This window comes from Gamsiella multidivaricata (genome assembly GCF_025024155.1).
Source record: "Gamsiella multidivaricata strain RSA 2152 chromosome Unknown BC939scaffold_10, whole genome shotgun sequence".
Lineage (NCBI taxonomy): Eukaryota > Fungi > Mortierellomycota > Mortierellomycetes > Mortierellales > Mortierellaceae > Gamsiella > Gamsiella multidivaricata.
This window is the reverse complement of record NW_026251718.1, coordinates 342,748-360,968: the sequence shown is the minus strand read 5'-3', so window position 1 is coordinate 360,968 and position 18,221 is coordinate 342,748. Positions and strand designations below refer to the sequence as shown.

Here is an 18,221-nt window from a genome sequence, read left to right as displayed (position 1 = left end):
TAGGCTTACTATCATGCTATGCTTGATTGAAATAGGCAGAGCCAGATATCAGCGGGAGCCTAGATGTTATCATGCCTGGTTACAGATTGAACGTCCTAGGTAACTACGATTGCTAGCAAGAGTTGTTTACAACAGCAGCATTTATATTAACGTCTCTATCTTCTCTATCTCTTTCAATTTCTTTTTTTAACAGCTAAAGACAGATGGTACAACTTGATCCTTGAAGAGAAATTGGTCATCGAGCCACACGTGGGGAATGCTCGGATCCAAGTTGTTCTCTGCAACAACGAGAACATCGATCGGGTCGAGTACTTTGGGTTTGTAATCGAGCATGTGGAGATCAGGCCTATGACAGTGAAGTCAGAGCCGCAAGGTAAGGACAATACACTGCGGCAATTTCCACATCAAACAACCCCATCTTAATGGTGCCAATGCACACAGTAGATGGTAACAACAGTCTCCTTCACTTGGACAAATGCCTCTTTGTTCTATAGCCGGCGTTTCCGATTTTATGGTGTCAAGAGCCGCTATTCCCAACTATACCATCGACATGGCAAACCTACGACCAAGTGATCAGAATGGCTCATACATGCCGCCGAATGCTCCGGTCACCAGGCTAGCATCTTCAAAAAGCAGCCGATTCCTCGCGTCTTTGGCACTCTCTCAGGACGCAGCCTACATTACTGTCTGGGACATGGGTATCATCAAAAACCCACTCAATCCGTCCAGGAACATGTCAAAGTTGTACAGGGGCTGCGCTGTAGCCGTCGTTCCGCACACTGATATCGGCGAGCTCCCCATAGGACTTGCTCTGTCGACAAATGGTGACCAAGTGGCGATTTACCAGGAACCAAAGATCGGAGAGTGGATGGATGGATCCAAAATGAACAAGGCCTCGTTCCCTTTCAAGCTGTTTGACAACCCTCTGGTTCCCCAGGCGTCCGTCTTTGTCAATATCGACGCTGAATCAAACATCAACACGGATGTGAAGAACGAAGCTCCAGCTGAGGATGAAGCGAAAGGAGACCGTAAACAGAGCTACGACAGCGCCAGTCCTGCACCGACACCGTCTGAGATGCGTCAGCTGAAGGAAGTTCAGTGGGAGCACAGCATTTTGCGCACCTTCATCGGATACGGTGAGTTTTTGCCAGAGACGAGGAAGAGCGACTGGGAAAAGAACGATGTCAACGCAGCTCTAACAAGCAGCGGTGATGCTGACGAGGGTGATGGCGGTGACGAATCCAAGGAGACTAGCAACAGGAACAACTCATCGCCATCCAGCACAATGTTCGTTGCCTGCAATGGTCTATACCTGGATGTCTTCAAGATTTCGCCTGAGAAGAGGTGGAAGCGTATGCACACCATCACACTGACGGAGCTTTTGCCAACACTTTCCAGACGCATCACCTCCAAGATGATGATGGAGTCCATCAGCAGCAACACATTCATGTGGCTGGAGGATGGTGGACGCAGCTGCACTATCTGGAATCTTTTAACAGGATCCAACATCACTCACATTTCCAGTATTGAGAACGCCAGATTTAAAGGCCCCACCTTCCGCGGACACAGCAAGATGGCTATCTCACCTCACGAGTCCATTGTGGCATTGGCGAGTGTGGACGGCAGCCTGACGACGTATTTTGCTAATACGGGTATGGCTATTGATGACCGGAAGTTCCCTGGGTTCAAGATCGAATACATTGGGTTCCATGGTCAGGATGACCAGCTGTTTGTCATTTTGAGAAGCAGTGTTAATTACGAGCTCAGCGCCTGGATTTTGGATTCACTCCAGCTAAAATCCGAGACTGCTGCTAACCAAGTTCCTATTCCGACTATCGATTCGACCATCCTGGCTTTATTCTATGTCAAGAGATTCTGGAAAAGAGGCATCATTTGCGAGTCCGACGGCACCAAAATCAACTGCTATATCTCCCATCAGCCTACGAGCTCCAAACTCATCAAGGATAGCGAGACTGCTCTGAAGGCCGCACCCGAGGATGTTGTTTACGAGTCTTCGCATGACGTCGATATCCAGTATCGATTGTTGACCGGCATCCACCGAGAGCTGTTGCCTGAAGGCGACGGCAAGTCGTACTGGGTACTCCGTGTCGAAGTGGTGGAGGAGAATCTGAAACAGAAGACGTCCAGAATCATATTCTCCTTTGTGCCAGAGCCATGGATGCGCGTCACCACCGAGGAAGTCGTCCACCCGGAGAACCTGCAGTCAACATTCTTTGTCCCATGCGGAACTCGTTTTGCTGTTGTCGGAATGCAGACTCTGCAAATCTGGAACCTGCCCACGACTGAGAACTCCAAGTGCAGCCTGCAGTTCATCTGGAGTCAGCCCAGAGACGAAAAGGAGCTGCTGCCAGGCGGTGTCGCTTACAAGTCTAGGCGAGTCAGGGACTACTACATGGACATCATGGGTATTTCTATCTTTCTAGATGCCGAAACGGGCAGTACCGTTGCCGAGATCAAGATGAATGACAGGTCGAGGAAGAAGATTGTTCCCATCCCAGGGCCAGGCAATATTGGTGCTCGTTATGCGATTCTCTACTGCTTCCGGAGCGTTCACTTGCTTTCAGCCGCCTATACCTTTTCTCATAACGAGAGTAAGAAGACGACAAGGGATTCACCACAGCTGACGTTCACGTTCGAGGACCATGCAGAAGCCATCGTTCGATTCACGCGAGAGCATATCAATCGCATGATGTCTATCGGTGTTTTTTCACCACGGAGACCAGGCCAAGCACAGAACAACACAAAGGACGCGAAGGGCACGAAGCGACCAGGACCCAGCACTGTTAATCAACCAGCACCACTGAACAACATTCAGCCGATTTCTGACGCCGACGTATTAGAGTCTTCCGCATCAGCTCCCGGAGCTGTGGTGGTGGGAGAGAACGTCACTGTCCATGCCAACGCCAATAGGCATGATGATGACGAGGTCGATCTTCGTCCTCAAAATATCCGTGGAAAACACGATTATAAACGCAGGACACCTCAATCGAAGAGTAGTACCCGGCCTGATGTTGTTACGGTGCTCACGCTTCTCTTGGACCACCCTCACTTGCAACGCACAAATCATGTCTTTGTTGAGGGGCTGCTAAACTCTTCCAATGGCGACTGGATCCCCCGCGATAACAAGGCGCTGAATCCGATCAAGCGCGTGATCGAGGCGAGGAATGGGCAGCTCCTCGAAGCATTTGTCGATTACTGCATCAAGAACGCCAAAAAGTATCACCCAGCATACCTGATGCCAGCAGTCCAGTGTTTGAACGAGCTCTCAGACCGATATCCGAATGTGCTTGCGGACCTGTTCAGGAAGGCCTCTTATGTCCCGGTCCACAACTACGGCTATGTTGCCTCTCATGCCATCATTGCCAACGAACAGTACGGAAAGTGGCTCAAGTCCAAGCTCATGTTCTGGAATATCTTTACAGGGAAGAAGTTTGAAAAGTCCAACAACATCAACGACTATGAGAAGCCAGTTTTCAGTTTGCGTTCTCAGCTCCCGTTCCGCGCGTCGAGTCTCTTGAACATTCTGTATATTGAGACATCTGTCCGCGAGAAGAGAGAGGAGGAATTCCCAGCAAGGCCGGATGTTGTAGAAGAGGACAAGAAGAGCTTGCAGTCGGAATTTTCGCACAAGATCTATGTGTCTCCATTCCCGAAACTGTCCATGTATGGGCCGTATCGTCCATGGTTCAAGGATATGGCATCGGCTAAATCTGCGTTTACCGACATCGCAGGACAAGACTTTTTTGATAGTCCGGCTATGGTGGCAACACTTGAGTTCAAATGGTATGCGTTTTTGAAACCAAGGAATGACTTTTGATTTGCAAGGAATAGGTCCACAACCTAATACGATGGCTCTTTGCTCTTTACTTTGCTTTGCTTTGCTTTGCTTTTTTTTTTTTTTTTTTTTCTTGTAGGCAGAAGTTCGGTCTTTTCTACTGGATTTGGCGCTTCTCTGTGGTGTTCACCTTCTTTGTGCTCGTGTTGATTATCACAGCAAAGCAGATTTATACGTCTTCAAATCTTGATGATGTCTCGCCAGCCGATATTGCCAGCCGATATCTATTCGAATGGCGTCCACTCTTCAAGGCTGTGATAATCTTTGGATTCATCTTGATTGTATACGAAATCATGCAGTTTCTGGATTCGCCAAGAAAGTACATAAGGTGCGTCCTAACTTTTTGTCATTTCTAGTTTCGTCAATTTACCGCTACAGACACATTCTTAGCGTTATTTTTCGATTTATTTGGGGTGTAGGTCGCCATATAACTACATGGATCTGGCTGCATATGTCTTGCCGGTCGTTGGGTGCCTCATGTTTTTGCAAACCCAACCAGGGCCCATCGATATCAGCACTGATATAGTCGATGGCGACAGAGGCCCTAGCCAAATTTGGGTGATGAGCTTTGCGATCCTGGCCCTTTATATGAACATTGTAAGTTGTCCAGGGTGTTCTACGGCTTTTTGCGTCTCGGTAATCTTTCGGTGTATTCGCTTCAGTCAATCTGCCACTAACACCAGCGTCTGCTGTACTACACTTTAGTTGTTCGAGCTGCGTGTTATCAAGCAGCTGGGGATTGTTGTCAACATCATTTTGAATATCACACGTAGAATTGGCTGGTTCTTCCTGATCTTTGGCCTCTTCTTGATTGCTTTCACACATGCCTTACTCCATTTACTGCACACTCGGCGTTACGACCCCTGTGTGGCAAATGACACATGTGAAGGCGAAGGGAGAGACTACCCGGACGGATACCCCACAGGGTTCTTTTCAGCTCTGTCTGCAACGTACTTCTTCTTGGTACGAAACCATGTCGTTCGATGAGTGTTTCCAGCTGCAACTGCCATGCCATGCACCGATGCATGTTTTTAATGAGATGACGGGGCTATATGTATATATCTAGGCTGGCCGCTACGATCCCATCTCTGATTCTTTTGACAAGGGCTCCACCAGCTTTCATGTCATGATGGTTATTTTCTTCTTCTTCACGGCCATTCTGCTTCTCAATATCCTGATCGGTAATGATTCTCGGCTCTGCATCAAGTTATACCTTATGTCTTATACTTTGCTTTGTCTATCCAAAGACAGCATCTAACCCTACCGCGTTTTCACTATAGCCTTGATGAACGATGCCTATAATGAGAGCAAGGATCAGGGCCAGCTTGCGTGGCTTAAGCAGTGGTCAGAAGTCATTGCTGGTAAGTGTCTGGCATTGCTTGAGAGATCCAGCGATGATGCATCGATACCGGCTGACCCTGTGTGTGTGTGTGTGTGTGTGTGTGTGTGTGTGTGTGTGTGTGTGCCATTTTTGCAACCTAGAGGTGGAGATTTTCCTCATGTCCCAGGGCGCGCGGCAGAACCGCAACTACTTTCCCGACTACGTATATTACGGAGCGAATGAGCAAGAAGCAGAGCTGTACGAGTCCAAATATTACATCGCCAACAAGTCGAACCTCTCGATTGAAAATCGATTCTTGGTGGATACTGTCACTGGGGAGCAGGTTGTGGCCCAGGTGACACAGCGTGCCATCCATAAGGACGTTCAGTTGCTCAAGCAGGAACTGGAGAGGATGAAGAATGCCCAGGACGGCTTCAACCAGGACATGACAGAACTTATGGCAGCCTTCTTGGCCCAGACGACGACTGTTGCCCCCACCAGCCCAGACTGCGATCAACCACCGCAGGTTTCTCCTGTTGAAAATGACCCACCGAACAGCGGGGCATCACCAACGACTGGCTCTGGCATTTCTGTTCCAGGGGGACCTCTATCCGCTCCAGGCACTGGTCTACCCGGTGGTGTAGTCCGATCCTCTGCGGGGGCTGCTGCTGCTGCTGCTGCTGCTGCCGTCTTCTCCACTGCTGGCCAATCAAACAGACGATCCAAAAAACAGTCTTCGGTACCGTTCCGCCGCAAGATTAGCACCACAATTTTGGAAACGGAATCGCCGACATCTTATTCCCCAACTGTGCACTTCAATTCGCCTCAAAGCTCGATCAGCACCTCTCCGATATCGGCAGGTGATGCTGCGAGCCACCTGCCAGGAGAGGGAACCATCGACGCAGGCCCAGCGTCGGTAGGTGCGTCCCCCTCCTCAGTGCCACAAAGGATTGCAGAGCATCCACATCTAGCTGGTCCTGTTCGGCGCAAATCCAGTTATTCGTCCATCAAGCGGCGTCTCCAACAAAAGCTGGCAGTTGTCCGTACAATGGATGACGTTCTCAAGACTCACCAGATGATCGAAGACAACAATGCAAGCCATCCTATCTATATCAAGCCTCCAGGACGCAGGGATAGTGAGGATGATGAGCTTTATGACACAGAGGAGGATGAGGAAGACCTGATGAAGACTGTCACTGTGCATCATGCTCAGCGGCCCTCACCCGATCAGCCGGAGCATCTTAGAAGGGCGCATAGTGAGATTCTACTGAGGAGCATTCCCCATAACCCTATACCGCTTCATACACTTCCCGTACATCCTTCTCCTGGAGAGGATTCTACAGTGCAGAATGAATGAACAATAAAAAAAGTATATCCTCTGATTTCAGTAGAGAAGACATTGTTGCCAGCAACCACCGAGAGTACGCAGGATTTGATATAAGGTTTTGAGGCTGGGCCTGTATAAAAGGGCCAAAGCCAGCGATCTTTTGTTCCTCGTTCCATTTGAATAAGAAGACCGCTGTGCTCATCACCCGCTACAGGCACCCTTTGCTTAGATATACCAATAATGAAATATGATTCCAGTTGAACAAGACCGTTGTGCTGATCACCCGCTACAGTGTGCGTAGTTTGCGCGCTAGACCTTCTTATTGCTTCCTTCATATAACTGCAAAAGATCTATCTCCTCGGACAACAATGTCAACTTTCTCAGCCCGTCCCTGCATGATCTTTTTTTTTGAGGGGTTACACAACTGCACATAGACTTACTTGGAGAACAATGAGCCCCCTTGATTGGCTTGTTGCAATTAAACATGGTCGTGCCCCGGTCAAAACCCACCAACAACTCCTCCGCCTCCCGCAAACCTTTCTCATCTCTCGGCTTTGTGCCCTCCCTGAATTCGTTCGAAAAGGGCCACCCTTCAATCTCTTCCTTTCTCAAATCCTTCACCCAACATGTTCTGGAAAAAGCAAAGCACTGAGGACCCGACGGTGCAGCTCAAGGATATGTCTCAGTTCACCTCAGAGAAGCAGGACAAGTCCCCAGAAGACATGGCTCTAATTGATTGTACCGAAGGAGACGGGGTGAATCCTACAGGAGGGCTGCCTTCGATGAACAAGGCAGTCGAAGCCGACAATTCCTCAAATAAGGGTATGTTCGCTTGCTGTTCTCCCTTTTAGCCATCGTATCCGCAGTTGTTGATGGTCTATTGTCCATTTGTGTATTCTACCGGTTCATCATAGCTCAGCGGCGGTTCTTTAGTTTCGAAGTCATTCCTATTTCGCGATCAAAGACTCTTACGGTCATTGGGAATGAGGAGTGAGAATCTTTGCTTTCAAAACTGTCCTAATATCAACTCGCATGCTCTTCATGCGTTGTACATACCAGCATATGGATTTGACTAACATCAATGCATGGTTTTGTATGTCTTTAATAGAAGTCCACGGTTTAGGCCACTGTATGTATTAGCGTTCGTTTGTCTTATGTGGCAGTTCAGAGACTTCAAGAGGATATGTACTCAGTATTGTTTTTTATGATCCATACATGTAGACCCGACATGGTCGTACATGTCCCTGAAAAGACATCCGCCTTCAAGGTTCGTCCATATCACTCTACAACAACAGAGACATATATACCGTTTCTACGCATCCGGTCTAATCCATTAGCAAAACCTTTGGGAATCTAGTTGACCGCCAACTTTAACACTTACGACGCCGGATACTACAGCATCCATTGGCGTGTCAAGAAACTTCAGGACTTTCACATCCCCAATGGACTTCACTTCGTTATCAATGTCTCGTACGACGTAAGTTGCCATTGTAATAATGTCATTGTGGACTGTATTCGCATAGTAGCATAGTCCGACGGTGCTCACGAACTATCTCCGTTCTATATTGACAGGTCGAACCCGATATCAGCGGCAGTCTGGATGTGATCATGCTTCCCGATCGACTGAACGGCCTAGGTAATGAAGCGACCGGAACCAGAACTTTTTGTTCGATAGCAAACAGAACGGTATGATTGATTCTTTGTATTCCTCGTTTTTAGAGAAGGACCAGTGGTACAATTTGGTTCTCGAGGACAAACTGATTATTCAGCCACATGAGGGAGTCGCCAAGGTGGAGCTGATTCTTTGTAACAACGAGAAGCCGATTCTTAATAACAACGAGAACCCGGATCGGTATGAGTACTCTGGACTCGTGATCGAGCACGTCGAGATCAGACCGATCATATTGCAAGGAGACAAACATGGTAAAGATCTATTCTTTATCTGCCGATATGCTTACCTTTGCATTGCAATAGTTTTGTCTCTCTATTGCTGAGTCTTAACGATCTCCATCCTACCTTGCAATAGCGGAAATCACTGACGTGATAGTTTCGAAGGCAGCCATACCCAAGTTCGTTATCGATTCTGCAGATGCGTTTCCCGTAGCTCAGGATGCAACAGGTATCCCATCGGCAGCACAAATCACCAGACTGTCATCTTCCAAAGCCAGCCGATACCTTGCATCCTTGTCGCTTTCACAAAACTATGCTTACATTGCTATTTGGGACATGAGCACGGTGCCGAATCCATCTTTATCGTCACCGGGCACTTCTGAACCATCCAAAAAAATCGCCACTGCCGTTATTCATCATCGTGGAATTGGTCAGCTGTCGATCGGACTTTCTCTCTCAACGACTGGAGATCTCGTTGCGGTCTATCAGGAACCGAAGATTGGTCAGTGGGTGGATGATTCGAAAGCGGAGAAGCCGACATTTCCTTTCAAATTGTTCAGTAATCCACTGGGTCCTCAACCAGATGTCACAGTGGACATAGACACACCACGTTCGTCTCCAACAGTCATCGAGCTACAAGAATTTCACTATGGGAACGAGATTCCCACTGCATTCATCGGTTATGGTGCATTCTTGCCAGAGACAACCAGAAACGAATTAGGAATCAAGGATGCACCAACACCGTCTGTTGAAGAAATTAATTTGGACGCAGAAGAGAATCTGGAGGGTGATAGGAACAAGGCCCACATATCTGCGTCTAGTTCCATGTTTGTAGCCTGCAATGGCCTGTACCTGGATGTCTTCAAGATCTCACCTGACAAGAAGTGGATCCGCGCACACACCATTACCTTGACGGACCTTTTGCCAACGCTTTCTAGACGTATCACCTGCAAGATGATGATGGACACCATCAGCAGCAACACATTCATGTGGTTGGAGGATGGCGGACGCAGCTGCACTATCTGGAACCTTTTAACAGGATCCAACATCACTCACATTTCCAGCATCGAGAACGCCAGGTTCAAAGGAGCGACTTTCCGGGGACACCGCAAAATGGCATTTTCTCCTGACGAAACTATTGTCGCGCTAGCAAGTGTCGATGGAAGTCTCGCAACATACTTTACAGATACAGGCGTGTCCATCGATGACAGGACTTTCCCTGGGTGCAAAATCGAATACGTTGGCTTCTACGGTCATGAAAATCATCTCTTTCTCATTCTACGCGACAGTGTCACATTTGCACTTAGTACGATGATTTTGGATCCACTCCGGCTGAAGTGCGAGATATCTGTCAATCAAGTCCCTATTCCTACTATCGGCTCGACCATCCTAGCGTTCTTCAATGTCAAAGGCTTCCGGAAGAGAGGCATCATTTGCGAGGCAGATGGCACCAAGATCAATTGCTATATTTCTCACTGGTTTACAAAGCCCAAGGTTAACAAGAGCAACAACAAAAAGGTCCGGCGACGCGATCCCAACGTCATGAAATATCAAAGTCGTACTGATGGAAACATTTGGTACCGACTCAAGACTGGAATACACAGAGAGTTGCTATTTGGGGGCGAAGGAGTGGCATACTGGGTCCTACGTGTCGAGCTTCTGGAGGAGAATCAAAGGATGAAAACGAAAAAAGTAATGTTTTCATTCGTGCCGGAGCCCTGGATTAGGCCCATCACCGCCGAAGTTGTCCATCCGGAAAACCTTCTAACGGCATATTTCATTCCAGGGGGAGCTCGTTTTGCTGTGATTGGAATGCAGTCGCTTCAAATTTGGAATCTGCCGTCGTCCAAGAATGTCAAGTGCAGCTTGCAGTTCTTTTGGAGTCATCCGAAAGACGAGGCGGGACTTAAGTCCGAGAGCGTTAGGGACTACTACGTGGAGCCATCTAAGATGCGCATTTTTCTGGATAACGAGACCGGCAACGCAATTGCGGCGAGAATCAAGTTGAACGACAAGACCAAGTTGGACGATAAGGCCAAGTTAGACGATAAGTCTAAGTTGGACGATAAGCCCAAGTTGGACGACAAGACCAAGTTGGACGACAAGACCAAGTTGGACGACAAGACCAAGTTGGACGACAAGACTAAGTTGGACGATAAGCCCAAGTTGGACGACAAGACTAAGTTGGACGATAAGCCCAAGTTGGACGACAAGACCAAGTTGGACGATAAGACCAAGTTGGACGACAAGACCAAGTTGGACGACAAGACCAAGTTGGACGACAAGACCAAGTTGGACGACAAGACCAAGTTGGACGACAAGACCAAGTTGGACGACAAGACCAAGTTGGACGACAAGACCAAGTTGGACGACAAGACTAAGAAGGAAACAGTGCCTATCCCTGATGCGCTGGGGAACGAGACCCACCACACCTTCCATTATTGTTTTCGGAGCATTCATCTGTTAGCAGCCGCCTACGCCTTTTCCATCCGTGAGGGCAAAAAGGCCCTGATAAGAGGTTCTCCACTGCTGACGTTTACGTTTGAGGACCATGCCGAAGCCATTGTCCGATTCGCCCTCGAATACATCAATCATGTTTTAACTGACAAGGACTACACACTACAGAAAGGAGGGCTTCAGCAGGCCAATACGACAAGACACAGGGAATCAGAGACCGTCATTGACATTAAGTCTATTGACGGCAGGAAATCAAGTGGAAACAAAGCTACCGGCCCTGAGGTGGTGACACTGCTCACGCTTCTTCTGAACCATGACTATCTGTTCAGCGAGAACAATGTCTTCGTTGAGGCTCTCTTGTCTTCTGCTAACTGTGAATGGATCCCCAGGTCTAACAAGGCACTGAACCCGATCAAGCGCGTAATCGAAACCAAGAACACACAGTTGCTCGACGCTTTTATTGAGTACTGCATCAAGAACGCCAAACAGTATCACCCTGCATACTTGATGCCAGCGGTCCAATGTCTGAAGGAGCTCTCAGAGCGGTACCCCGCTGTCCTGGTGGACTTGTTCAGGAAAGCCTCATACATCCCCGCCCGCAACCATGAATACGTTGCCTCGCACGCCATCGTTGCCAATCTGCGCTATCCAGATTGGTTGAATGTCTTAATCGAGCTTTGCACCAATGGATTCTTCAAAGGGACGTACTTCGAGAAATCAAACAACATCAACGATTACGAGAGACCAGTCTTTTGCTTGCGGTCGCAGCTTCCGGTCCGAACGAGGACTTTTTTGAACATCAAGAGTATCGAGACCTCAATTCGAGAGACACGCCTTGTGGATTTCCTTCTCAAACGGCTTCCCAAACGGCTTCCCAAACGGAACATCGTCGAGGATGAGGAGCAGACGAGTCCAAAATACTCACACCAGATCTACGTATGTCCATTCCCCAAACTATCTTCGTACGAACGTTACCTCTCATGGTACGAGAGCGACGGAACGGAATCAATGTCAGCATTTACGATGATCGCAGGAAAGGAGTTTTTCGACAGTCCGGCTATGGAGGCCACTCTAAGCTTCAAATGGTGAGTATTCTATGTAAAAGAAGAGCTGTGGTTTGTGAGACCTCTATTGATCACTCTCGGTTCTCCTGTCGCTGTCTTCTTAGGAGCAAATTTGGTTTCATGTACTGGTTCATCGGTTTCCTGGTAGATGTCATGTTCTTTGCCTTCATCACAGCCATCACCGCACAGCAGGTCAGCAAAGCTACTCTGCCAGAGAAAGGCTCCCCCACGCCAGAAGAGATCACCGAGCGGTACCTTTTATCGTGGCACGCTTTCATCAAATTCACCATAGCCGTGGGAAGCTGCCTGATTCTTCGAGACACTAGACGCTTGTTGAAGGATTGGCGCCTGTTAAAGGATTGGCGCGAGTTAAGAGATTGGCTCCAACACACTAGGTACACCTCCCATCAATCTTGCCCAAGGAATAACTTCGTGTATGATTCATCCACTAACAGTACACATGTGAATGAAAAAAAAATAGCGCCTCATACCTCTGCATGCGTTTTGTGGCCCATATTCTCCCTATTATTGGGTGTTCCTCGATCCTGAAAGCACACCCAAGCTCAGAGGCTACGGATCCTGGTCCCAGTCAAATCTGGGTGATGAGCTTTGCGATCTTGGCCCTCTACTTGAACATGGTAAGCTGACGAGAAAGAGCGCTCCGCTGGTTGTTTCTTTTTTTTTTTTTTTTTTTTTTTTTATACAAACGAAATTAACTATTACGAATGTTGGTCTGTCTCTTAATTAGCTAATCGAGATGCGTGTTATCAAGCAGTTGGGAATCGTCGTCAACATCATTCACAACATTATGCGCAAAATCGTCTGGTTCATCTTGATCTGTTGCGTCTTCCTGGTAGCTTTCACACATGCCTTATTACACCTGCTGCATACTCGGAAGTACGATGCTTGTGAGGACGGCTGTGAGGACAGAGATTATCCAGACGGATACCCGAAAAAGTTTTTTGACGCTTTGTCAGCGACATACTTCTTCCTGGTACGGTGAACTCCGAACAATCGATATCATGCCCATTTAAGACTGAGACTTGACATCGGCCGCAGCATGATGTTGCTAATGATGACTACTGCATATATCTGAATATCCATAGGCTGGCAGATTCGACCCCCTTGATACATCTTTCGATAAGGGTTCTAAAAGCTTCCTTATTATGATGATGATCTTTTTCTTTTTCACGACCATCCTGCTTCTCAACATCCTCATTGGTAAGGCTCTATTTTCTACCAATGATAAAAACTGTGGCATTGATACGGGTCATTGGCTTCGAACTAATATACTGCCTTTGCTCCTTAGCTCTCATGAACGATGCCTTCAACGAGAGCAGTGAACAGGGTAAAACCGCTTGGATGAAGCAATGGTCGGAAGTTGTTGCCGGTTAGTGTCCAGTTTCGGTTTAGCTCCTGCTTTGATGCGAAACTACTGCTACTGCCCCTATTGCTACTGTCTAAAGATTCATTGGCACCTAATTCTTCGACGTGTCTTGACCTGCGATAGATGTCGAAATATTTTCCATGCTCAAATCTTCTCACCACAACCACAACCTTTTTCCGGATTACATCTACTACGGAGCAAGCGAAAAGGACGCTGAAGTGTACGGATCTCAGTACTGCATTGCGAACAAGTCGAACCTTTCATTGGAAAACAGGTTTGTAGTGGAAGCGGTTTCCGCCGAACAGAATACCATTCAAATGGCCCAGAGAGGAATAATCCACGATGTGCAGAAAATGGAACGACAACAGGATATAGCGACCCAGGAGATCGCAGAGATGAGAGAGTTCATGAAACAAGCTAGAGATGAACTGAGCGAGATGAGGAAGCTGATGGCAGTACTTGCGAACCAGAAGAATGTACTTACCGAAGGCAATGAGCGGCCTGCAGCTTCTTCGCCTGTCACGCAAGATCCATCTATCTCGGAATCCAACAGAGATACCAGTTCTCCTGGTCGCGAAAAGGTCATTCAGAACAAGATCAGTAGTTCATCAGCTCCAAGCCAACGACAGCAACAGAACCTGGATGCCATCTACACAGCGGATGATTCGCGCAAAGCGCAGCAAAGACTTGAGGACAACAACGCCAGCCATCCAGTCTATATTGAGCATCAGAAGCACCAAGATAACAATAGCGATAGCGATGATAGCGAGAATGAGGACAAGAACGACAAGAGCACTCCTTACCAGTCCTCACCATCTCATGTACCAAGATATCACTCGCAGCGTGACCAGACTCAGCACTATCCTCAGCAGCAGGATCCTCCCAGGAGGGCACAGAGTGATGGCCAGTTGACAAGCCTGCCCCATGAGGTTGTAGAGTAAAACGCTCGCTCTTTGCCTCCATCTGATCACAATCCCTCTGAAATGAATAACTAATACACGTGCAGATGCCATTCACTACTTCATACATGTTGATATCGCAATAAGCGATGCTTTGCTAAATAAACGCCAGCTTGACTATTTTCTGAAACGATCGAGATTACAAGAACCAGTTTAAGGTTAAGGACATTTAAAGTTTGGGCTGAGCTTTTGTGGATGAAACATGACCACCTATTGCGTGTTCATCAAAGATGACCAGCCCCTTCACATCACGAATCCATACGCACCTGCACTTGAATACAACGCTCCATCCTGATTGGATTTGAATGTTTGCTATCCCTGAATTCTCTCTCTCTCTTTCTCTCTCTCTCTCCCCCAAAAAAGGATCAGGCTTGGAGCACTCGATCCGTCTCTCAGGATGTGTGAACCAGAGATCGACTTCTTTCCAGATTGCATTTGTTGTGAAAGCAAGCAAAATGAACTTACGTTTCACTAGACCTGGTACCTTCCTTCTTGAACATTGTTTCGTTCTCGAGAGTTGAGATTACCTCATTGCATCTGGATGCTGGCCAACTGGCGCAGAACTTCACTCTGAGAGAAACTTAGCCTCACGCCATGGATATCGAAAGCATAGCAAAGACGCAAGTGCCGTCCAAGTTTCCGTTCGAGCATGATGTAGCTAAACTGAGTGCTTGGATGATCGATAAATGTGGATATGCATCGTGAGACCGCAATATAGGAGACGAACTAGCTAATTGAACCTATGGCGATGTATTGCTAATTGACCCTGGTGCATTGATAATGTTCAAAGGTAAATCTTACCATTTCGTCAATTTTTCTTTATTAAAATAATGCCACAAGGAATGTATATGCGCATGTACATGTATCCCCTCGCGAGCGTTCTCAGCACTCTTGAGTTTCTTCGCTCAATAGGAGCTGGACTCTTTACTCGCTCGCAGCTTAGTCGATAGCCATGAGATGGTCTTCATCCTCCCCTGTAAACAGAAAACCGTCTAAGATCATATTGGCTATCAAGCCGCTACAAGTTTTGATGAAAAAGTGATTAGTGGAATAATAATACTATGTCCTGCCTACCGTATACACGCATATCTACAAAAAAAAAAAAAAAAAAAAAAAAAAAAAGGCGTAACCAAGCACCTACTTGACTGCCTCGGCACCTCCAGCAATAGGCGCAAATCGAGCGATGATCTCCCGACGATGGACACCCTTGTTATCGCCAGTGCTGTGGGTTTGGGTGGTAATCATCTCCGTGATTTGCTGGGCCACATCCCCGCCCGATGATCCAGCACCCATGCCTCCTGCGCCAGCTATGCCATGACTGCCATAGTTGTGAGAGGAGGACGACATCATGCTTGTGTCTATGCCCGAGTGACCAACCTAATGGACATGGTAAAGTCGATGTATAGTAGAATAGTGTCAGCCTGCATAATTGATTCGCCCACTTCGTTAAAGGTGTTGCATCAAAATGATAATTCATACAGCTGCTGGAAACGGTACCTTGTGGCGCGTGGAAGAGATGTGGGCGTAAATCACCTCCAGGTTGTGATACGTTATTTCGTTCATATCCTGGATTGGACGGATGGTATGGGAGTTGATCGAGAAGCGCTGGTTGAACTGCCTCAATAAGCCGAAAATACGGACATATGTGCCCTCTCTAAGGAAAACCATGTCAATCAAGTTAGATCACGAGAGTTGCAAGTCCTGATAAATTGACGGATTGATCCAACTGTCTTCTCACATACACAACGGAGTTCAGCTCTGCAGGATCTTCATCCTCAGCGCGAAATCTCTTTACGTCGATCGCTCCTGTTCCATCCTCGACGCTGTATGTGTCCTGAGTCGACTGGCGGTTGATAGATCTGACGACCGCAATGAAGGTAATCTGAATAAAAGAAAGAAGGCAAAAATGGTGAAAATCCACAGATAAGCCGCTCCACAGCTGTAACGAGCATTGGGAAAACACACAAACTGTCTATACCTGTCCAAGGTCATGCCCGTCAATTTTAAAGTCTCCATCGGCCTGGGTTTGCGTGGCAGTGATAAGCTGCTTGATGGTTACCGGACGCAGCGCATGATTGATGATTTTCTACAACAGCGCAGTAAAACGACAGGTAGCGAAGGATATTAGCCTGCGTTGAATGCGTTCCGAGGCATGGTGTTTGTGGTGAGTCCAGCTCTTCTGTGGTACCTTCGTTGCGCCTGCATCGCTGCTGAAGCTGTCCTGGACAATTCCCTGGCCAAGGCCGGCATTACTGTAAGGTCTATTAGCTGTGTGTGCGAAGAGGAGCAGATGTGGGAAATCAATATCAGCTGGATAACCTCCAGCGTCCATTAGCATCTGACAAGTTGAAATAGAGATGGCCCTTACTGGACATGGTGGTTGGTTGTGACAAAGAGAAGGACTGAAGTGAATTTCAAAGAGGGGAACGTGTTCTTTATATTTGCCACCAAATACGCGCCGCCTGTATAAACACAAAGCCACTGAATATCAGTGCGCGGCATTTGGCCAATTTATCTTTTCATGTTATTTTTATTACGAGTAAAAGTACAGAAATATTAAAGTTAATATGGTTGCCACAGAATTGCTTGGTTGGGGTGTTCGTAAAAGAAAGAAAGAAAAGGACGCGACCAGCGCTGACTTATCCAAGAAGACACTTTCGCATACAAATGATTATCTAAACGACCATCATCAGAGCTCGAATATCCATACATCCCTACTGAGGCCGTACCATGTCCTGACCAGGAAATATACCGCCTCAACAGGTGCATTACTTAAGGATGAGTGATGTCGTCGTCAGTCTTGGAGGGGGTTGAGGGACCGGCTGGATCTCTCTCTTGACGGTGGTTCGACGGTGTTAGTCTTGTAGTGCGGCGCACAACAGGCTGGCCTCCCAAGAACAACGCCGGTTCAGATTCGACGACGCTTCGGCTGCTCTGAACTACAGCCTGCTCGGTGGCATCACCCAATCCACCATCACTGCTGCTGCGTCGACGCGCAACAGCAGTCTGACCGCCCTCTCCGCCAGCGGCCAGACGGACATTTACATTGTAAATGTTCCGGTCGAGCTTCCGGACGAGCCGGTCATGGTTCTGACCTGTGATGGGGGGACTGACCTGTGATGCCCTAGCAGCGCGTCCTGCGCTCATCCAATCCCAGTTGGGGGTATCAGCCTGTCCTTCAGTACGGCACTCGGTCGCCTCAAGCATGGAGTTGTCTGGGCGCTGGCCCTTCGCGCTACTCTCAGCAGATGACGTGCCGTTTTGGCCTCCAGGACTGAAACGCATCCATGCAAGGTCCACCTCGCTGCCATCGTGCCCACCAGTGCGTGAGTTGGTGAGGGTGGACTTTGTCCGCAAGAACGAGGAGCTCCCATCACCATCCGCATGCTTGAATCGCTGTGTCGGCACCGCCGTTTGCTGTAAATTGCGAGATAGATCGATGCCTTGATCCCTCAATGGTTCCAAACTGTTGGACATGTTGCTATCCACGCCTAGGGTTGCAAATGTACTCCTGTACCGGTCATAGTGCAGCTTCCGCTCCCTGGCATCGATGCTCTGCGAAGTCAGGACATCGAGCATGACACGATATTTGAGGATACGAGCAAAGTCCAATGCGGTGTGCCCGTTTTTGTCCTTGGCGTCAATATCAATACCTCTCGTAATCAGCTCCTTCGCAAGATTCTGGAGTTGCAATGCGACAGAGAGATGGAGCATCGTATGTCCAGTGCTATTTGCAATCGACAAGCCCTCGCTGCTCCTGATTCCATGGGTATCCAGCAACTTAAAGGACTCGAAGATCGTCTGTTCAAGACTGGAGAAGGATGCGGTCGGAGCAAGAGTCACTGAGTTCGATGTTGAGGCTCCATCCAGACTGCTGGTGTTGCCCAAGATGTCGTTCCACATAATCAACTCGTTGGCGCGGCTCATAATTGATTCCAAAGGACCGTCCATACGCGCTGA

At 48.0% G+C, this 18,221-nt stretch overlaps 5 protein-coding genes across 5 annotated transcripts; 4 read left to right on the top strand and 1 right to left on the bottom strand.

The window, feature by feature from the left end:
- Positions 1–1,500: 1,500 nt before the first annotated feature.
- Positions 1,501–6,558, top strand: BC939DRAFT_441280 (uncharacterized protein; the record flags this gene model as incomplete). Its single annotated transcript, XM_051554200.1, has 7 exons — positions 1,501–3,804; positions 3,936–4,184; positions 4,276–4,453; positions 4,562–4,819; positions 4,923–5,037; positions 5,137–5,217; positions 5,339–6,558. Coding segments are annotated over exons 1-7 (4,304 nt in total), but the record flags the coding sequence as incomplete, so codon positions are not given.
- Positions 6,559–8,614: 2,056 nt separating this feature from the next.
- Positions 8,615–12,525, top strand: BC939DRAFT_13115 (uncharacterized protein). Its single transcript, XM_051550070.1, has 4 exons — positions 8,615–11,936; positions 12,020–12,107; positions 12,208–12,310; positions 12,397–12,525. The coding sequence occupies exons 1-3, from the start codon at positions 8,731–8,733 to the stop codon at positions 12,223–12,225; spliced, it is 3,312 nt and encodes a 1,103-aa protein (XP_051415701.1). The 5' UTR covers positions 8,615–8,730; the 3' UTR covers positions 12,226–12,310; positions 12,397–12,525.
- BC939DRAFT_441267 (uncharacterized protein) lies at positions 12,196–13,110 on the top strand. The gene is made up of 3 exons (XM_051554199.1): positions 12,196–12,310; positions 12,397–12,553; positions 12,664–13,110. The coding sequence occupies exons 2-3, from the start codon at positions 12,413–12,415 to the stop codon at positions 12,916–12,918; spliced, it is 396 nt and encodes a 131-aa protein (XP_051415700.1). The 5' UTR covers positions 12,196–12,310; positions 12,397–12,412; the 3' UTR covers positions 12,919–13,110.
- Positions 13,111–14,582, top strand: BC939DRAFT_441262 (uncharacterized protein; the record flags this gene model as incomplete). The annotated part of the gene is made up of 2 exons (XM_051554198.1): positions 13,111–13,305; positions 13,426–14,582. Coding segments are annotated over exons 1-2 (961 nt in total), but the record flags the coding sequence as incomplete, so codon positions are not given.
- Positions 14,583–15,019: 437 nt separating this feature from the next.
- Positions 15,020–16,663, bottom strand: BC939DRAFT_441260 (uncharacterized protein). The gene is made up of 7 exons (XM_051554197.1): positions 16,630–16,663; positions 16,450–16,529; positions 16,240–16,347; positions 16,004–16,143; positions 15,741–15,915; positions 15,403–15,638; positions 15,020–15,279 (listed from the first exon to the last, which is right to left on the bottom strand). Exons 1-7 carry the CDS (start codon positions 16,634–16,636, stop codon positions 15,201–15,203), a joined length of 825 nt encoding a protein of 274 aa, XP_051415698.1. The 5' UTR covers positions 16,637–16,663; the 3' UTR covers positions 15,020–15,200.
- Between the last annotated feature and the right edge of the window lie 1,558 nt (positions 16,664–18,221).

Coding starts and splice junctions, on each gene's coding strand:
- BC939DRAFT_13115 (XM_051550070.1), top strand. CDS start 8,731: ATGAGCACGGTGCCGAATCCATCTTTATCGTCACCGGGCACTTCTGAA. Junction 11,937..12,019: donor GCCACTCTAAGCTTCAAATG/GTGAGTATTCTA, acceptor CTGTCTTCTTAG/GAGCAAATTTGGTTTCATGT.
- BC939DRAFT_441267 (XM_051554199.1), top strand. CDS start 12,413: ATGCGTTTTGTGGCCCATATTCTCCCTATTATTGGGTGTTCCTCGATC. Junction 12,554..12,663: donor TGGCCCTCTACTTGAACATG/GTAAGCTGACGA, acceptor TCTCTTAATTAG/CTAATCGAGATGCGTGTTAT.
- BC939DRAFT_441260 (XM_051554197.1), bottom strand. Junction 16,144..16,239: donor ACGGGCATGACCTTGGACAG/GTATAGACAGTT, acceptor TCTTTTATTCAG/ATTACCTTCATTGCGGTCGT. Junction 15,639..15,740: donor AGGTACCGTTTCCAGCAGCT/GTATGAATTATC, acceptor CATGTCCATTAG/GTTGGTCACTCGGGCATAGA.